Source organism: Solea senegalensis, linkage group LG2 (assembly GCF_019176455.1).
Source record: "Solea senegalensis isolate Sse05_10M linkage group LG2, IFAPA_SoseM_1, whole genome shotgun sequence".
NCBI classification, from domain to species: domain Eukaryota; kingdom Metazoa; phylum Chordata; class Actinopteri; order Pleuronectiformes; family Soleidae; genus Solea; species Solea senegalensis.
Genome location: NC_058022.1, coordinates 21,683,721 through 21,703,347, shown reverse-complemented (window position 1 = coordinate 21,703,347; position 19,627 = coordinate 21,683,721). Strand labels below are relative to the sequence as shown.

General features: G+C 38.4%; 1 protein-coding gene across 1 annotated transcript in view; it reads left to right on the top strand.

Moving 5' to 3' along the window:
* Positions 1 to 3,932: 3,932 nt before the first annotated feature.
* Positions 3,933 to 19,627, top strand: part of LOC122785315 (actin-related protein 3) — a 17,615-nt gene continuing 1,920 nt past the window's right edge. The window contains exons 1-11 of the mRNA XM_044051059.1: positions 3,933 to 4,148; positions 10,217 to 10,272; positions 10,988 to 11,112; positions 12,261 to 12,371; positions 12,941 to 13,036; positions 14,313 to 14,420; positions 15,129 to 15,272; positions 16,578 to 16,751; positions 17,783 to 17,875; positions 18,174 to 18,299; positions 18,824 to 18,907. Of these exons, the coding sequence (XP_043906994.1) occupies positions 4,105 to 4,148; positions 10,217 to 10,272; positions 10,988 to 11,112; positions 12,261 to 12,371; positions 12,941 to 13,036; positions 14,313 to 14,420; positions 15,129 to 15,272; positions 16,578 to 16,751; positions 17,783 to 17,875; positions 18,174 to 18,299; positions 18,824 to 18,907 (1,161 nt within the window). The 5' untranslated portion in view covers positions 3,933 to 4,104. The remainder of the gene's footprint in view (positions 4,149 to 10,216; positions 10,273 to 10,987; positions 11,113 to 12,260; positions 12,372 to 12,940; positions 13,037 to 14,312; positions 14,421 to 15,128; positions 15,273 to 16,577; positions 16,752 to 17,782; positions 17,876 to 18,173; positions 18,300 to 18,823; positions 18,908 to 19,627) is intronic.

Below are 19,627 nucleotides of genomic sequence, written 5' to 3'. Positions count from 1 at the left end.
CCCCTACCAGGGTCTACTCTGTTTTGCCGGAATGAAAATGCAAAGACCTTTCGAGAAAATAACTCAGGCACATACTCAGGCTGACCATAGCATAACTCCACCCATTACGTTCTTTTATGTACAGTTTTTTTAAAGACATTTCGTTTCCGACGTTTCTCTTTAAAACTGAAAACACAATCCTAAAAGTTCAAGCTGAACACATTTGACTTTTCATCAAATGTAAAACAATTGTTTCTAAACATTTTGTTTGTATTCAACGTAAAACTACACATATGGCCATTCATTGCACAAGGAGTACTTAGCAATAATGACTTACTTAATAAATAAATAAATGCAAAACACCATTGCGGAAATAGCAGGAGAAGATAATCTTTTATGATTAGATATTTGCACATTTCTGCTCTCATCAAACTTACTGTAAATGTTTGTCTGACTGGAAATTGAAGTTTGTCACACTTTTTAAACTGCTTGCTCTCCTGCACCAAAGCCCACTGAGAATTTTTTTTTTTTAGCTCTCAGTGACACTGCAATTGTTTGTTTAGTTTGTTTCACTAAGATAAAGCTACCCAAACTTCACTTTGCCAGTGTAAAAGGCTGCCTAACCATTTATTTGGTGAGCCTTTAATTAAGTGAGTTAAATCTGTTTTTCCTTATCACCCAGTAGCAATTTCTTTTCACTGAGTTTGCTGGTCTCCTGTTCTTTGCTGGTATCCTGTTCTAAGGGAGCCTGCAAAGCATTGTCAGCTGTATGTAAAGATGCTGATTATGTGTTGGTACCTCACACAACCACATTATAAAGAATAGATTGTGACTTTAATAAAAACGTCCTTTATGTTCAAATCAAATCATCATATATTCAAATCATCAATTCACACAGTGCTGCAAAACCCTATCAGCTTCAAACAAATCTCCCTGTGTTTCTCAGTACAGCTGTGTTTACATATTGAGACACCTGGCAGCATTCCTACACCACACAGTTATTAGTTTTACGACACGACAGAAAGAGGCAACAGCAATATTGTGCTAGCAAAGTGACTGCAGACAGCTTGTAATATGACTGAAAATTTAAAGAAACACCCATGAAACATTTCAGAAGTAAAATCGGCTGCTCAAAAACTCAGTAGTTCAGCAGTTTGACGGGATAAATAGGTTTCGTCCCCGCCCACCAAAGTGCTGCTCATTCAATTCAATTCAATTCAATTCAATTCTATTTGTATAGCGCAAAATCATGACATACATTATCTCAAGGCACTGTACATAGCAACATCAAGGAGTGCAGAGAACCCCAACAGTTCACACAATGAGCAAACACTAGGCATCAGTGGAGAGAAAAAAACTCCCTCTTAACAGAAAGAAATCTCTGACAGAACCAGGCTCAGAGATGTGCAGTCATCTGCCTCGACCGATTGAGGTGAAAGGAAAATGGGGGACAGAGGAGAGGTGGGGGACAGAAAGGGGGAGAGAAATGACAAGAGGGAGATGAGGTACAGACATAAGAGAGAGAGAGACCAGGAGCAGATACACAACAACTGTATCAAGTTACAAGTTTATACAGGCAATGATATCGACTTTTAATTATAGCACAGTAATAATGGTGATGATATGTATGATATGGATAGCCTCAAAAACTGGATCTTGATCCTGCAACCTGCAAGATCTTTCTAGTTCCTGTCAGAACTCGTGCTGCAGCATTTTGAATTAACTGAAGGGTTCTAACAGACTTGTTGGAACGTCCTGATAATAAGGAGTAACAGTAATCTTATCTAGATGTAACAAAAGCATGAACTAGTTTTTCAGCATCTTGTAAGGACAGAATGTTTCTAATTTTCATAATGTTCCGCAGGTGGAAGAAGGCTGTTCTGGAAATTAGTTTTATGTGTGAATCAAATGACATTTCCTGGTCAAAAATAACTGCAAGGTTCCTCACAGTGGAACTAGAAGCCGAGTATAATGACCTCAGTTTTTTCTGAGTTTAAAAGTATAAAGTTACAGGTCATCCAGGACTTAATGTCTCTGAGACATTCCAGGAGTTGAACAACCTGATTTATCTCATCCGGCCTCATTGATAAATATAGCTGTGTGTCATCTGCATAACAATGAAAGTGTATGTTGTGCTTCCTAATAATATTCCCTAGAGGAAGCATATATAAGGTAAAAAGTATAGGCCCAAGCACTGAGCCTTGTGGAACTCCACAATTAACTTTTGTTTGTAGTGAGGCTTTATCATTAACAAGAACATTAACATTAACTGTAATCTATCAGATAAGTATGATTTAAACCAGCAGAGGGCAGCACCTGTGATCCCAAGAGTCTGCTCCAATCTCTGCAGTAGAATCTTATGATCAATGGTGTCAAATGCAGCACTAAGATCTAATAGGACAAGTAAATAAACTAGACCATTATCTGAAGCCAAGAGAAGATCATTACTAACTTTAACTAGTGCTGTTTCTGTGCTATGGTTTAATCTAAAACCTGACTGAAAATCTTCAAACAGGCCATTAATGCACAAATATTCACATAATTGATTAGCAACTGCCTTTTTTTAGAAACAAAGGGAAGATTAGATATACAGTAGGTCAGTAATTAGCTAAAATATCTGGGTCAAGGGTCGCTTCTTTGAGAAGGGGTTTAATAACTGCTATTTTAAATGTATGGGGCACATATCCAGTTAATAAGGATATATTAATTTGAGTCAATATAGAGTTGTTCATTAAAGGAAACTCTTCTTTAAACAGTTTGGTGGGGATAGGATCTAACTGACAGGTTGATGGCTTGGATGATGAAACTAATGATGTTAACTCAGGGAGATCTATAGGGGAGAAACTGTCTAACTGTGCACCTGGTGCTTCAAAAGCTCTTGTGCTAAAAGCTGAGTCAGTTCCAATATGAGGGAGGAGATGATCAATTTTTTCTCTAATTGATGTTATTTTATTCACAAAAAAAGTTCATAAAGTCATCACTGCTCAGTGTTAAAGGAATAGATGGTAAAGGTCTGATAGTTTTGCTTTACAGAGCCCATTTTCAGATGAAGGATGCTGCATACATATAATACATCGTATCTGTTCATGCAGACCAACAAAACAATCAACAACAAAAATCATCAAAAGTTATGCACTGCAGCTGAAACTTGAATGATCAAATTTCTTCTATTTCTGTTCCATGTGTTAATTTACTGCACATGTGTCACAATCATAAAACACACAAAACAACTTGACTGATGAAATGCTTTGTTTTCTTCCTCTCCTCTATCACTGCATCAACCCACACCCCTGCACTGGAACCCAGACCACACACTGACCACAAGGCCAGGGATGAATAGAGAGGTTGTGGACTGTAAACATTACTACATCTCTGAGGACCCACAAGGACATGACCCGCAACCATAGGGGACTGGGTCTGACCAATATAAAAGGTCAGATAACAACAAAATGAGTCTCGACTTAAGAACAAATCATTTGAGGAATAGGACCAAGAGGGCTTAGACCAGACCAGATGTGCCATTGGGCATTCAGTTAGTGCATCAACTCTGTCAGGGCTGAGAAGAAAAGCAGTTGATAATGAGGATATGAAGCTTCAAAAAAACCCAGATCTACAGTGAGATAATGAGAGAAAGGGCTTCTCAACATTCAAAACACCAATAATGTGATGTCAGTATCAGAGGGTAATGTGTAGTTAATTAACATCACTACATTTGATAACTCTATTATAATTGTTTATGCTGTGTATGTATGTTGTTGTGTTTGTTTATCATCATAGACAGTGTATAAGCACAAACTACACTAAAAAACACATCACATACTGAAATACTGTACATATAACGTGGTTGTGTACTAACATGAAAGCTTTTTTAATCTTGGTTGAGTGAACCAATACTGCCCCCCCTCGGTGATTGACAGCTGCACAGCCTATATGAATGTGTTGCTCTGCCCGGCCTCCGCCATCTTGCCTCTCCCTGCCTGCCTGCAAGGAGCTAAGTGCGGAAGTGGAAACGGCACTGTGCGGGCTCATGGTTCCGCCTGTGGACGGCTTGTCAGATCCTCCCGCCGACGCAGCCTGCTTCCCATCTAACTGAACAGTTTCTAATCAGCAGAGAACCGCGGAGAGATGGCAGGACGGTTACCGGCGTGTGTTGTCGACTGCGGCACAGGGTACGTTGCTCATACCGGACCGCCGCACAGACCAGAGGGCTCTGGTGTCATGGAAAGGCTGGGTATATGGTCTAGGGACTGTCAGTGAGAGTGTCAACAGCAGTAGCAACAGCAGCAAATGGGCGTGTTTGTCTCTGTGTATTTATCGTACAACTAGCTCGTAAGCTAATGTGCTAATAATGAAAAGCTAACTGTGATGTGTTATTATTAGCATATGCTCGTTGTATTTGGTGAGCCTAGTCACATAATGTGTGCTGCTCTGAAGTGCACAGTCGTCACTTTTCTTTCCTCCATTCTCGTCGTCCTGCACGTTAGCCATTTGCATTATTAGCAACGGTTTTACTCCAGTCGTTGGTTTTTCAATGTAACTACACAAGCAGTGTTCGCTGTTCAAAGACTGACACTTGGCCGAGAAGAGATGAGATTCCCTCACTTCTGCCTTCATTCATTTTAGAGTGGTGGAGCCAATGCACTGTGACATTCTGTATTAATGCACCACACTGTTCACGCTGATATGTGAAAGGTATTAGTGTTGTTTTAGTAGTCCGTTCAATTCATAAATCTTTGCTCATCAGTGTGGATCTGAGCAGGCGCAGTGCTACTTCCTACACAGCCTCCACTTCCTCATTCACGCTTTTTAGTCCATATATGGTGGTTTCTCGGCATCCGAGCATGTTTTTTTGATTAACTTCTCTAATTTCTCCTCCACACCGGGCTACTGGTTCTTTCCTGTAGTAGTTTCCCAGCCTCATTTTCACTCTAGCAAAGAATATTTTGCTCAGACATTAAATTATGGTTTGAAGGACAAACAAATTTTCAAAGCTAACGTTTTCTCAGCTCCTCCCGTCTGCAGATCTGTGTATACATACCCCCTTTCCTGGTGTGTCACCTTTTATTTTACAATTAAGGGTTGTTGGTAGTAAAATGAGACGCATGAAATATTTTCACCTGTAGTTCTTGTTTTTATTATCAGCTGAAGAAATTTCATTTTAACTGTGTGGACATGTAGATTTGCTCTAATAACAGTCCTCAGATGATGTTGGGTTTCCTTGTTTACTTCTGGGGGCTTCTAGGTGGCTTGCATTGCTTCCATGTTGAGACTTGAACTCGTCACTCTTCACATTGCATACCCTGCATATTCCCCCACCCACCACCACCACCCACCCCAAGGCTTTTCACTGGTTTACAGCTTCAGAGCTTTACTGGGACAACAGGACAGACGGTGGTGGGGTAAGCGCAGAATTGGGCTATTCTGTGCGAGTTTTCTACTCATCAAGTAGAGGCCTTCTATTTTTACCAAGCCATAACACATCCACTATCACACCATTTCCCAGTAGTTACATAAATAACAAACAAAAATGTGTGAAATCAGCATTCTATCTTCATCCATTTTATTTATATAAATAGACATTAACAGTTGTGGCGTTCCTTAATGTTTACAGTTAAAAGAAAAGGGACTGAAAGAAAAGATTTGATGTAGTAAACACCATAACACTGCCATGATTGCACTGCCTTTTTATGTCTTTAGTTATTTATTTATTTTATCTGCTGTCTTGTGTATTTTGAGAGCTGCAGGTAAATACTAGTACATACAATACTAGTATATTATTATCTTATTTATCAAGCTCCATAGTGGTATTCTTAACTTTTTCCTCATTTTGTTTGTGGCATATTTATGACATCACAATTCACAATAATGAATAAGCACACCACCGTGCAGAGCAACCAATCACTGGCAATGGGAATTGTTTAAATCACCTTTGTAGGGGGTTCCAGCTAATTATTAGTGAGAAAGAGGATTAAGTGTGTTGATAGTTAATTAGTTTACCACTGCATCTTTTTAAATAAGTTTAACTTTATTTAGCTCTGCAGTTTTGCCAGAGAGTACCAGCTATCGGATGTTGTGACGTGTTGAGAGAGTTGGGCAGTTGTTTGAGTCATACCCATGATGTCCAAAGGATGACCACATCACTTCCTTATAAACATCAAATGATTAAGTAGCCTGGCTGGTGAATGCTAGTGCTAGGCTGCATCCACAACTGCTACATTTATGCCTGCCCTTTGCATAACTGGAGATTCTAAGCCCCTAAAGTGAACAAGCTTGGAAATGCTGCTGGCTCTGTTTTGGTTTTTAAACATTGAGTTTAGTTCTGGGTGAAAACAGTCATGCAGTAAAAGGAAAAAATAGTAGGGGTATAAAGAGACAAGCAATGAAAGAACTACAGTGGAAATTTGGAAACGGATGACTTACTTTTTTGCCAAATTAGGGCTTTCTCAGCAGAAACATATCTCAGGTCTTCCAGCCTAGTGCTATAAATGGGTGGGGTCATTCTATATCTGTTTTTGGCATACCTGCAATTTCAAAGCAGGTATGCAGTCATAATTGAGGGCTGGTTAGGAGTAGGCCACATTATAGATGACAATTTTTTTGTAAGCATTTGCCAATGAGTTTCTTCACTGAGCAACACAAATCAAGGATTCCAGAAAGCTTCAAATATCATGTGTCAAAATGCTTTCGACCACTTTTGTGCTAATCTCCTGCCTTCCTATGCAATGATGTCCGCTGTCAGCCATGAAGTGTGTGTTTATGCTTGTTGAGGCAGGTCGTGGGAGACAAGCTGAAACTGCTTCGTGGTATGAAGGTGTTCAGAGTATTGCTGCTGCTACAGCCTACTGATGTCAGCCTTTGCTGTTGTTACCTAGCTCCATTCATAACTTATAACTGGACTGTAGTGTTAACACTAAAAAACATTGATAAATCAGAAAGTTACAGAAGATTTGTATTAAGCCAGTAGTGTGGCAGTCACTGGTTGATCCCTCATTAAGCCCTAATCCTCCAAGTTCACTCTGCTTTTAGCTGTTTTGCCTCCAATACCTGAGGAAGTGTTTACCTCTAAAGCTTATGCAAGGTACTCCAATACATTATGTTCACAATCCATAGTCAGTAATTCTGTTGTCTGTGGCCTTTTGGCAGTGGAAAGGTTAAGCATGAAGGACGGAGCAACAGCTCAAAAAAGGTGAATAAAACACTAAGAAAATTACTATTTTCAGTTTTCCTATTTCTTCTATTCACACGAATAACTCTTACATCCAGTAATGTGATTATAAATTAAATCATATATGAAACCTCAATTTTTATATGTGTACGAAATATATTTTGTTGTTTCTCCCCTGTCAAGTCCAACTTGTTCTGTCGTACCTCACAGCAAAGACCAACCTTTTGTGAATGTGTGGGTCTGTTGTAGTTTGGAGGTGATCGGACTGATGGGGGACAAATCCAAATGAGTGGTTGCAGAACAGAAAGACTATGGTTAAGTGTATGAACCATTCTGTGGTTTGTGTACTGAACAATTTGTGTGTGTTTTACTTCCCCACTAAAAACATCTCCCCACTGCTGCTGGAAACGACACTGACTAGAATATGTAGGTAGACCAAATTAAAAATCAAGTTCAGAACCATAAAATCTAAATATTTAGCCAAATGATAAAAGATTCCTATTCAACTGTCCACATGGTCGAGGAAAACTGCAGTCTGATGATGTTTGTCACTGCAAGTGGCTTTTCACATTAAAGTAAAAATGCAACGTTTGTCATAACAGGCTCTAATAATTTTCTTATTTTGAAAAGGCCACCACTAAAGTCATATTTGGTTGGATTATGAATGAATAATACTGATAAAATCTTACTATAAAAATGTAATAAATGAAATGTGTAACACACTTGACCACACTTCACTCTTTGAAATGCCACAGAGACAAGTGTGAATGATATTGCAATTCAGTGTAAATTTAAACTTAAAAACTGACCAACTGAAATAAATGGTGAGATTCATGGTCCATGATAACAATAATTAGGGGTGGGATGATACCACTTTTTGTGTCCGATACCGATATCACACACTCGAGTATCTAACGATAACGATATTAGTCTCATTCAGTCATTTTAGACGTTTTGTGAACTATGAAGCTGTTAATAACACATTTGTACTGAGTCATTTCAGAGACATAATTCTCCAACTGGATAACAAACAAATGTTACCCAAATATAATTTTTAAACATTTTTTACAATCTGTGCACAGTAAAGCATGTCATATATAGGACTTTTGGATTGAATTGGATTTTACATTTTAATTTGTCCAATATCCGATCTAGTGATTTTTGACCAATATCAGACCAATACTTATACTGATTCTGAACAATAATATCACAATACAACAATTCTGTGATAATCAATATATTGCAATATCTGTCTAAAGCCGTATTTCCAGCAAGTGGAATGTTCGGTACTGTATGTAGTTTTTTTGCATTTCCATTGGTAATTGTACCAAAATAACTGAAGAAAACACAACGTGAAAAGTGAGATGTTCAAGATTTCTCAATTTAGTCACAACATAAAGAACAACGTGCATAAAGCCTATGTAATGAATGTGGATGGGGAATCTCTTAATGTAGCTTTCTTTGCCGTAAACTCCTTCTTCTTCAGCCAGGTATCTTCTGCCTACTAGGAGACTACTAGTGTCTTGCTTGCTAACTTCTGGCTGTCATCCACCTTCAACAGCGTGTAATGTTCTTCTCACCTTGTTATGAAAACTGTGGTCACAAACTATGAGAGTATAGTTAGTGACACAAAAGACATTCCATGTCGTTTAAATTAAATGCTAATTTTCATAATAGAATTTCGAAGGCTTTTTTTGTTTTCTTACAACTTTATTGATTGATGGCTCAGGGATGTAATGTTTGTTTCAACAAGAAATTACTGATCCTAGCTTTAAAGGAGGTGACTCTACTCAACCCTAAAGATTAGACCAAAGCCTTGAATCTTTCCAGCGGAGAAGCAATTTTCCTTTTCTCTTCGGGTAGCACATTTAGTCATTTATACACATAGTTTATTTTTAGGTCTATTCTGTAAAACTGTGGTTCACAAAATGTCTCTGCAGGGCTCTCTCATTTGTTCAAGGAAAGAAGTCGTGGAGAATCTGCTTAAAGCTTTTGAATCCACATGGAACCAGTGTCTTGAGAGCACCAAAATGCTGTTTTGTGAAAACTGGTCCCAGAGTGTAAAAATCTTAAAATGCTGCTGTTGCATTTTCATGTATACGACCAATGTGTACTCAATCAGGCCTGAGTCACTAGGTTATACTGTCGATAGTTGCCCTCAGTCTTCATATTTTTGTACCAATGTGCAACAACTGCAGTGTTGGCTCCTCTCTGCTTCTGCTCTTTCTCGTCATCCAAAAAAGAAATGTTTAAAGCAAAATGTATTGTAGTTTCATGAATGTTAATGTTAAAAAAAGATTATAAAGTTGTTCTGCCGACAACAAAATCACTGTTACATAGGACAGTTGTCGATCATAACAACTGTTTTTTTTTCTTTTAGACTGCTGATGTGGCCTAGTCCAGCTTCCTATTGTGTTTATGAAGTTCAATTCAAAGGAGCCACTGTTATTACCAGGATGTGGCCTGTTATGTCCACAGAGCTTTGGCAGTTGTCAGCAGTGTCTTCTATCAGTCCCCTGGGCCCTGAGTGCAGGAAATGCAATAGTCTTGTCTGAGACTACATCTGGTCAGCATGTGCCCCACAAAACAATCAAACAGAGCTAATATATGTGGAGAAGGCTGCAAACTCTTAAAGTCTTAGGTATGCTCCCACTGTGAGCTGGGTTTGGTTTGAACGCATGTCGAAATGTTGCAGTCAAAATGACTTTTTGGAGGATTCTAAGGTTTTTCACTAGGTCACATTTAGTTCATATGAAGGGTGAGTGGTCAGTGTATCCAGAAAAGATCTTTTATTTTCTCGAGAGAAATATGAATAGTCCTCAGTTCCCAGTGTGTCATGAATGGCTCTTTTAATGGCCTCCCATTAGCAAACTCTGGAGCTGCCGCTGCTTTTGGCATCCAACCAGCCCCCTCCCACAGGACAGTGATGGCATTGATTACAACAATACGTGAAAGAAGCCAAAAATAATATTTGCTAAAGTAAACATCGACACATACAAATGCAGATGTTGTTGACCAGCTCATGCAATTAGCTTCTTCATAAAGAGATTTAATGATTTTCTCTTTTTGCAGTTATACCAAACTGGGTTATGCAGGGAACACAGAGCCACAGTTCATCATTCCATCATGTGAGTATTTCACTGTGCATTAAATTGCGCTAACACCAGCCAAGCAGGCCAGTGACAATGACAATGGCCACACTATGTCATACAGAAGTGAAAATTGGAGAGTTAATTTGCGGTGATTATCATTTTCATACAAAATCCCAATTTTGTGAATATAATAATGCAGTTAGTAAATGGCAAAGGCTGCAGTCACATTCTTCTATTTTTGATTGTTCTACGCAAATTTAATAAATTCAACCCGTACATGTTGGAAATCATTCTTATCTTTGTAATGGCACGGTGTTGCTCAATATTAAATAATATTGCAAATTAAATTACTTTTGCAATATCTGTCAATATAAGTCTTCCCTTACCCTTGTCTATCTACCCCCCACCCCTCTAAACAGTTTGATGACCCCACAGCACAGTAAGAAAAAATGTATAAGAATAATTACATAAATAAATAACAGGACAAGTATACAGACTCTTCATGTGCATAGCAAATCTGTTTGACACCACACTGTATGCCTAAGGTGAAAAAAAGCAATTCAGTATTTTCCTTTAAACCCTAGATTAAATTCATAATTTCCATTTTGGCCTAAATCTGACTGCTGTTAGCTTGAAATTATGAAAAATGTATAATTATGTAATCAAGGGATTTTTACATCAAGTTAATAACATGGACTTTTCAGTACACAGCTCTTTTCCCATATATTGAGTTCTCTTCTTTACTGATCAGGTATTGCCATCAAAGAGTCAGCCAAAGTTGGAGACCAGGCCCAGCGGAGAATGATGAAGGGGGTGGATGACTTGGATTTCTACATCGGAGATGAAGCAGTAGACAAGCCCACATATTCCACTAAGGTACATGATCTCATGCCCCTGTTACACAGCCACAAAGGCACACAACATGACATGTAATGTGATTTTATGAACTGCAGCCTGTATTTCTCCAACACAGTCACTTTAAAAAGAGAGGTTGTAAAAGAGGTGCCAATGTTAACTACATGTCAACAGTGTCAGTGAATTGGTCTTTTTATTTAACATCATAGTGTTAAATAACAAGATAGTTTGAAGATAATGGTTTCTAGATAAGAAAGTTAATTTTACTTTGCTAAATGTTGGTTTTCTGATTCTGAAGCATATACTTACTGTAGTTGTTTCATTCTCTACTTTTGGTGCAGACAGAATTCTCACAGCAGAAAATGCACAGGAGTTAATATCCCTGACAATAGCCTTGCTCTACATAAATGTCCCATTTACATGGAGCACTGGTGTAAAGCTGTGTCCTGAATCCATGTAGTTCTAAGCAGAAAAGCCTCTTTTCCATAATGAGTATATGATAAAATCAAATGTATTTGAAGACTCAAGACATATCAGAAAGAGTGTTATGTTAAGTTTGGCCACATCTTTTCTCATTTTCTTGAAACAAATATTTTGTACACATTTCATTTTTTCTCTTGCTGATTAAGTTTTACAAAAGGTATACATACATTTATTTGTGATCAGTCCTGTACAGCCCAATATTCTTTTGAGCCTAATTTGAACCCATACACATACTGTTTACGATGAGAATTTAATCTGGACACGGTGTGGAAACCTTAAAAAGTACACACAATTGGAATGCAGTCATATCTGATGATACCTGTATTTGTTTGACGAGATAATGTTACAACATTAGTAGAAACATGTAAACTAAAGGAAAGATCCATTATGGTGCTGGGGATGAAGGCAGCCAGCTGCACCTCGCATAACAAATCCATGATGCTATTACTCAGCAGTACTTGCAGAGGTTGTTGGACCTCTTGAACAAACTTCATTATGACATTCTTAAACTGCAGCACACTCACTGTTTCCATGGGTCAGTTGTAGACGTGTCAATGAATAAAGGAAACGACATGCTATTAAAGTCACATAGATGGACAAATGGAGATGCGTGCATGCCACTCTTCTGGCATTTTGCATTCAGGTCACCTACACTGCTCTAATTACCTGAGCCCATGTGTCAACAGTGGCCAATCCGTCATGGGATTGTGGAGGACTGGGATCTCATGGAGCGCTTCATGGAGCAGGTCATCTTCAAGTACTTGAGAGCTGAGCCTGAGGACCACTACTTCCTCCTGGTAAGAATATGTTTGATCCAGGTCTAATAAACAAAAGGTTTAGCCACAAATAATACTTCTAAATTTGGTTTGTGTTGTTTTTTTATTTTAATAGTAATGAATAATTAAAGCTACAATATGTATCACAGCTTACTTAATGCTAGAAGGCCAGAGGACACCCAGGCATTCTTGTACCATTATAGGATTTTTATTAGGTTTTTGCTGGACTGTCTGTTTTTGACCGGCATAAAGCAAAAAATTAAGAATGGATTTGGATAAAATTCCTTGAGGATTCTATTTAGGTAGGTATGTGTTGCTCTGTAGTTTGCACAGACTTAGTCTGCAACTAACATTTTTTTTAAAATAATCAATTAATCAATTGAATATTTTTTTCAGTCCGAGTAATTGTTTGGTCTACAAAATGTCAGAAAATGGTTTTCTCTACAAACAAAAAAATTCAGTTTTAATGTTTTCTTTTTTAATATGAAGTGTTATAGTATAGTTTACCTATGCCGCTCTAATTACGCCTCTAATTTTAAGTCAGTATGTGAAAAAATAAATGTACATTTTGTGTTTGTGTGTCCTTGCAGACAGAGCCTCCCCTCAACACACCAGAAAACCGAGAGTACACAGCTGAAATTATGTTCGAGTCTTTCAATGTACCAGGGCTGTACATCGCTGTGCAGGTGAGATTTACAAGTCCACATGTGATGCCTTTTTTTTGTATTTATTCTAACACTAGCTGTAATTAATAAAAAACAAATCGCTTTTTATTCAAGAATTTCAACAAACGTGTACTTGCAGTACTAGTGTTCAGAGCCTTTTCCATTACTTTGTTTGTGACATCCCTGATCAGTACTACTGACAAGGGCCTAATTCACACTACATGAGTGGCTTGATTGGTTGATTGGTAGTCATGAAGTGTGAAATGTTCAAAGAATGGCCATGGAGCACAACTGACCTGCCTGTCATTGGTGGCCACTCGTGTAGTGTGAACCCACAGTGACTGCAAAAACTCCAGATCAAAGCAAATCAAATAATCTGGGAAGGACCATGATTCTCCGACTCCGTAAACCAGGGGTGTCAAACTCAAATCCATCGCCAGTTTTAATAAATTTGGAGCGGTCACAAAAATGTATTAAAATACCTGTTTTAATTTGGCTTGTTTTTGTTAATTATTTAAAATTTTTAATTTTTGTTCTACTTTGATGCTTGCTCAAACATTACCTCGAGTTGAAAAATTTTGGGCTCGATCTAATTTTAAGATATGATATCTGATTAAAATATTGTCTAAAAATAAATAACCAAAAAATAAAAAATGTGTATGTGGTGTAAAGGTAGATTGTACTCTTTGATTACCGACACCGCCTCATACCACAAAAGAAATACTGTTTGTTTTTCTGCATCAATCTTTTACATTCTGAACATTTAAGGATCATTTGTGGATATTTCTCAATCTGCTTAATCTCACTTGTAGTAGTAATTAAACACTAATGTAAACACTATTGGCGGGATGCCGTCATTTTGCGGATAATAACATAATTGCCATGCACTGTTAAAATGTAGTTGAAAGTCAGTGCACTATTTAAAGCAACATAGATTTATTATAAGGCAACTTTTTTTAAGATCAATTAAGCACTCGCAGCCACGTAAAATGACGTGGTTGGCCACATCTGTCCTGGGCGGTTGATATTGACACATGTATATTAGAGAAACAGGTGCTGTATAATACCGGCGGGTCAACTCCAGTAGTCATTCGTTATGGCCTTGCGGGCCAAATATAATTACACTGTGGGCCAAATTTGGCCTGTGGGCCAGAGTTTTACACCCCTGCCGTAAACCGTGTAGCGTGAACGTGTGACCCACTACTGAATAACTTTTGCCACTTATTTACATGTAAACATACACCTATACTGATGTAATCACATGAACACTTCCTTACATATTATATGTGTGTGGCAGGCTGTGCTCGCTCTGGCAGCTTCCTGGACATCCAGACAGGTGGGAGAGAGGACACTGACAGGCACGGTCATTGACAGTGGAGACGGTGTCACCCATGTCATCCCTGTGGTGAGTTGACTGCTCTCTAATAATTACTCAATGTCTCACAACATTTCTAACTGAGCTTCTTCTACCAGATGAGCAGGAGCAGACGTACTAGGTTCACGCCTGACGGATGACCTGAGGCAATTTGTCCATCTCTGAAACACTTTGCTAATATTGACATGTTTTATTGTTTTATTGTTTATTACACTGTAGCTGCTTGTGCATGAAACTGGCTGCTTGTTTAAATTATGTTAAACTGGCTGTGAGGATGTAAATCAACAATCTACTTCTTTTCTAGATTTTCTGCCTATTACAGCTTTAGTTAAGATTGGAGGCACTAGTGTTCAAGAGCTGAGTTTTATACAGTTTGTGGCTATGAATGAAGGACTTTCTCCCTTTTTAAAAAAGAAAAAAGTATTATATTTCCACCGGTCTATTTGCTGAGTGTTGATGTTTAAAACCAGTGGTTGGAAGGAATTCCTCTGTTTCAGGAAATGTGCTTGCAGAATACATTCAGAGGCCATGTGACTGACTCAGCATTGTCTGTCGCCTCTGCTGAACACGTTAAAACTGCTGAGCACGATTTACAGGAGCCAAGTACAACACGACAGGGATGAAGAGAAGAGCTGGAAAAATATCCAGCCAACATTTGTAGACTCAGTGTCTTTTTTTTTTTTCTATACTTGTATGTTGCACATTGTATAACACCACCTTTCATCTTGTGTCTTTCAGGCTGAAGGTTATGTTATTGGCAGCTGTATAAAGCACATTCCCATCGCAGGACGGGACATCACCTACTTTACCCAGCAGCTCCTGAGGGAGAGGGAGGTGGGCATCCCACCAGAGCAGTCATTGGAGACAGCCAAGGCAGTAAAGGTACGTCCTACAATCTACAGTTCCCGTCATCCACTTTTTTTCCATTGAAGAGACAATTATTGTTCTTCCACTGATGATGACAAGAGTAACTAATATCTTAATCTGTTGATTGTTTTACCAATGAATCCATTAGATGCTTGGCCCATAAAATGTTGAAAAATGTTGATTGGTGTTTCCTAAACCCCAAAATGCTTTACATTATATTTAATGTTTTTATGTGGTTAATGCTGTTATGAAGCTGATCTTATATAGCAGCTTAAATATCATTTGCAATATATATCGTAAAAAAATACTAATTTGAAATTTTTCTGCCCTCCTGCTAGGCAGTAAATACAGTAATGTCAATATACACTATATACAACACGAAAGGGTAAAGTCATGGAAAATTACATGGATTAACACATCTCATGTGTTGAATGTTTGGAATAAATCAGTTACTCAAGAAATCCTATCTGGATGTCTGAGGAGACTCATTTCATTCACTACGACAGGAATGTTTGAGAGCTGGATTTTCATTGTTTATCCCCATAAGACACCAGGTGTCACTGTTGGTCTACCAGTGATGTGTAGCTGCTGTTTCTGATAATCAGCTCTGTTCCCTTTTCTGGGGTGTTTAAGGTTTTCTTCTCCAAACCTGCATTGCCAAGCGTTCTTTGCCTAAACCTTTTTTTGCTTCCTCTGTCAGTCACTCATTTTATTGATTTAAGGTCAATATGCTAGTCAATTCCCCACATTTGCCTCCTGTTTATTAAATAGCCTGTTGTCCAAGACATTGTTCTCCATGTCAAGGACTATTCTTCATTTCCAAGAGGCAGACAAAGAAAAAAAGTCAAGACCAATAATTAAGATTCAGCATCAAGTGTGTGTCCTGCATATTGCTAGACATGTTTACAAATGCAAATTCCACTGTTGTGTGTCTGGCAGTGTGGACCACATTCCCTACAAATCAAACAAATGGCTGTGATTGCAATGTACAAAATATACTGTTGCACAATGAGAAAAAAGACAAGTTTACAGGATGCTTTCATACTAAACTTGATTGTCAATATAAATAAAACAAAGTTAGAAGAAATACATAACATAAGAAAAGTACATTTAAGCTCTAAGGCACAAGATTATGTCAATGGCAAACACTAAATAAAAAAATATGCATTTGTAAGTTGCTGTGGCTGATTACTTCAAACTGACTTATAAGGAGGATTACAACCATGGTGCCTTTTTAGAAAGCATTACTAACAGTGTCAGTAAAACCATTATGGAATTGCTGAAACAGAATAAACAGCTTGTACTTGTGCTCCCCACCAGGAGCGGTTCAGCTACGTGTGCCCAGATCTAGTCAAAGAGTTCAACAAGTACGACACAGACGGCTCCAAGTGGATCAAGCAGTACACCGGCATCAATTCCATCAGCAAGAAGGAGTTCACCATTGATGTCGGCTACGAGCGCTTCCTGGGACCTGAGATCTTCTTCCATCCAGAGGTTGGTCAATACAGCAGGGATCTGAGTGTGATAAGACTTGAGCATGAAACACCACCTTGTTTGCTCAACTCTCATCCAAAAGTTTAGTGATGGACCATCATGTAGGACACAAAACAGCCTGGGATTTCAAGAGAGCTATTTTGTTCACAATAGAGTGAAACTGACACTATTAGTAGACATTTAAAGCAGTCTTAATGATTGAGTTTATTTGCTGACAATTAACAGCAAACTCTGCCAGAGTCAAAGTATAAAGTGCAGGTCAACAGACATTTGCAACTTGACCAAGATGCAAAAAGTGCACTCCGTACCTCTTCATTTCAAGTTGGATTTACTAAATTAATTTAGTTAATTTGCAGTGACTGGGAAAATGTTTTTAGAAAACCAGCCAACAAATGAAGCATGAATGTCTCTGTGTAAATGGTTAATTGTTATTATATCTATCTTGCTCCTCCAAAATCAAAACTTCATTATCCTCTAGCACAGAGGTCTCAAACAATGCAGCCCCAGAGCCACATGCTGTCCCCCCATCAATTTCAAATATTGTTATTGCAATATCATGTTGGATTAGTGGGATATCATTTTAAACTCATATCTTCCACCACTACTTTTTTCACTTGACTGGCCACCTCATGACCTGATTAGATTCTCACTGGCCCCCAGATCATTTGAGTTTGAGGCCCCTGCTGTAGCACATACTGTATGTTAGTGAACATTACATTCTGTGTGTGGGTCACCCTTCAATTTGACAGCAGTGTGGTGAGGCAATTTGGGGGAACATACCACACCAGATGTTTTCAGATGGACATTACAACAGGATGATGTATAAAGTTACACTAACCTGGTAGTACATCTGCCTCTGGGTCTAAGTTGTGATGTCTAAGTCAGATATAATGTATTGTAATCAGTGGGAGCTGTTTAGTACTAAAGCTAGCACAGCTGTGGCATACTGTACACATGTATCCTTGATTTGTTCACTACAGTGTTTTATTATCTTTGGTAAATACACCTTCTTTGTTTTGTTTCCTTCCCAGTTTGCCAACCCTGACTTCACCCAGCCGATCTCTGAGGTCGTGGATGAGGTCATTCAGAATTGTCCTATTGATGTCAGGCGTCCTCTCTATAAGGTTACCTCACAATAATCTACATAATTGTTGTCAAACGTTAGTGTTTGCTTTGTTTGGCAGGTGTTTGTCTTAAACACACTTAAGACAATGCAGAAAACACAATTTTCATTGTGAAAATATGAAATATTATTGAGATGGTGTTATTTTTGCCCATTATGAGACATTGTTATGTCTAGTAATCAAGGATGGCATTTTGTTGCAGTAGTAGACCGTCGGTGTCATGATTTGGGAGCCTTGTTGTTTGTTTGTTTGTTTGACCTGTGCAGCTTTGTAATCTCCATCACCTCTTCTTCCACAGAACATAGTTCTGTCAGGAGGCTCTACCATGTTCAGGGACTTTGGTCGCCGTATGCAGAGAGACTTAAAAAGGACGGTTGATGCCCGACTGAAAATGAGTGAGGAGCTGAGTGGAGGCAAACTCAAGGTGAGAGTCCACATTCATTTAAAAAAAACTATTAGACTATTACTGCATGATGTGAAAAAATGTCTTTTAAAAGTTGGTGTATGCTTGGTGAGGATATGCTTGAATGTACATTATTTGAGTTTAAATTTAGAGATAGGAATATGATTAAATGTATATAGTTTGTCCTGCTTCCGCCTCCGCTGGTGTAGTTGTGAAGGCAGTGCCTATTGTGAATCATGTTGATGGGATGTTAAATGTCATCCAGCCTGAGTTTGAGCAGACTGGCATTTATAAATCCACCTCAGGCTTGGCACAATGTGGCTGATTCAAGTCCAGGAATAGGAAAGAAAACATTGAATGAATTTCGAAGGGTACTAGATTGTCTTGGCTGTAAATGAAGTATGTATAGTGACATCATGGCCAGTATCAATATTCCATATGTAGTTGTGTTAAAATCTCTTATTGATTCTGTCTGATGTAATGACATTACAACACTATCTTACAGTGTTTTCAAATGTAACTGATCCCACTTTCTCCCTCTTCAGCCCAAACCAATCGATGTCCAGGTCATAACTCATCATATGCAGAGATATGCAGTGTGGTTTGGTGGCTCAATGTTAGCATCAACTGTAAGTATTTCAAGTCTTCATTAAAGTGTAACTAAACCCCTGAACCTTTTTTTTAAGGTGAAAACAAGTGTATATGGGTATCTAGTAATATTATTTGATGATCCAGATGCAAATCTTCACAGTTTAGTGTAAAGTATTGAAATTATACATACATATCTGCTGCTTCTCTGGTCAAACACTAGCTAGTGCATTCAAATTTTGCCATTGGCTTTCATAGACAACAATGTTGCCTTGTTGCCTTTCTCTCTCCACTGCTTGGAGTGCAGTGTGAGCGATTCACTGAGCACCTCACGCAGCTGACCAGACCACGCCCCTCACACTCTCCCTCCTCCAGTTCTCAGCTTATTTCAGGGCATTTTCCAAAATCAGACATTTGGCAAGTTAGCCTTAGAAGAGAGGGTTTACTTTGATAACGTGTACTGAAACTTTGTGACATGAGGACAATTCATTTTTAATGACACTGAAAGACAAAGTGTAATTTAGTGATTTCCACATGTACACACACACAAAACCATATTATATCCTCCTGATACAACCACCATGTGGGTACATGATCGTAATCAGCAGTAAATACGACTAAGCAAAGGCCTTCATACACTGACTGCCAAATGGTTATTATCATTTTTATTGATATAACATTGAAAATGCATCAGAACTGAAAAGCCTCGCAGTGTACAGGCATGCAAGAGGCATCAAAACAAATTTGAGTAACTTTTGCTG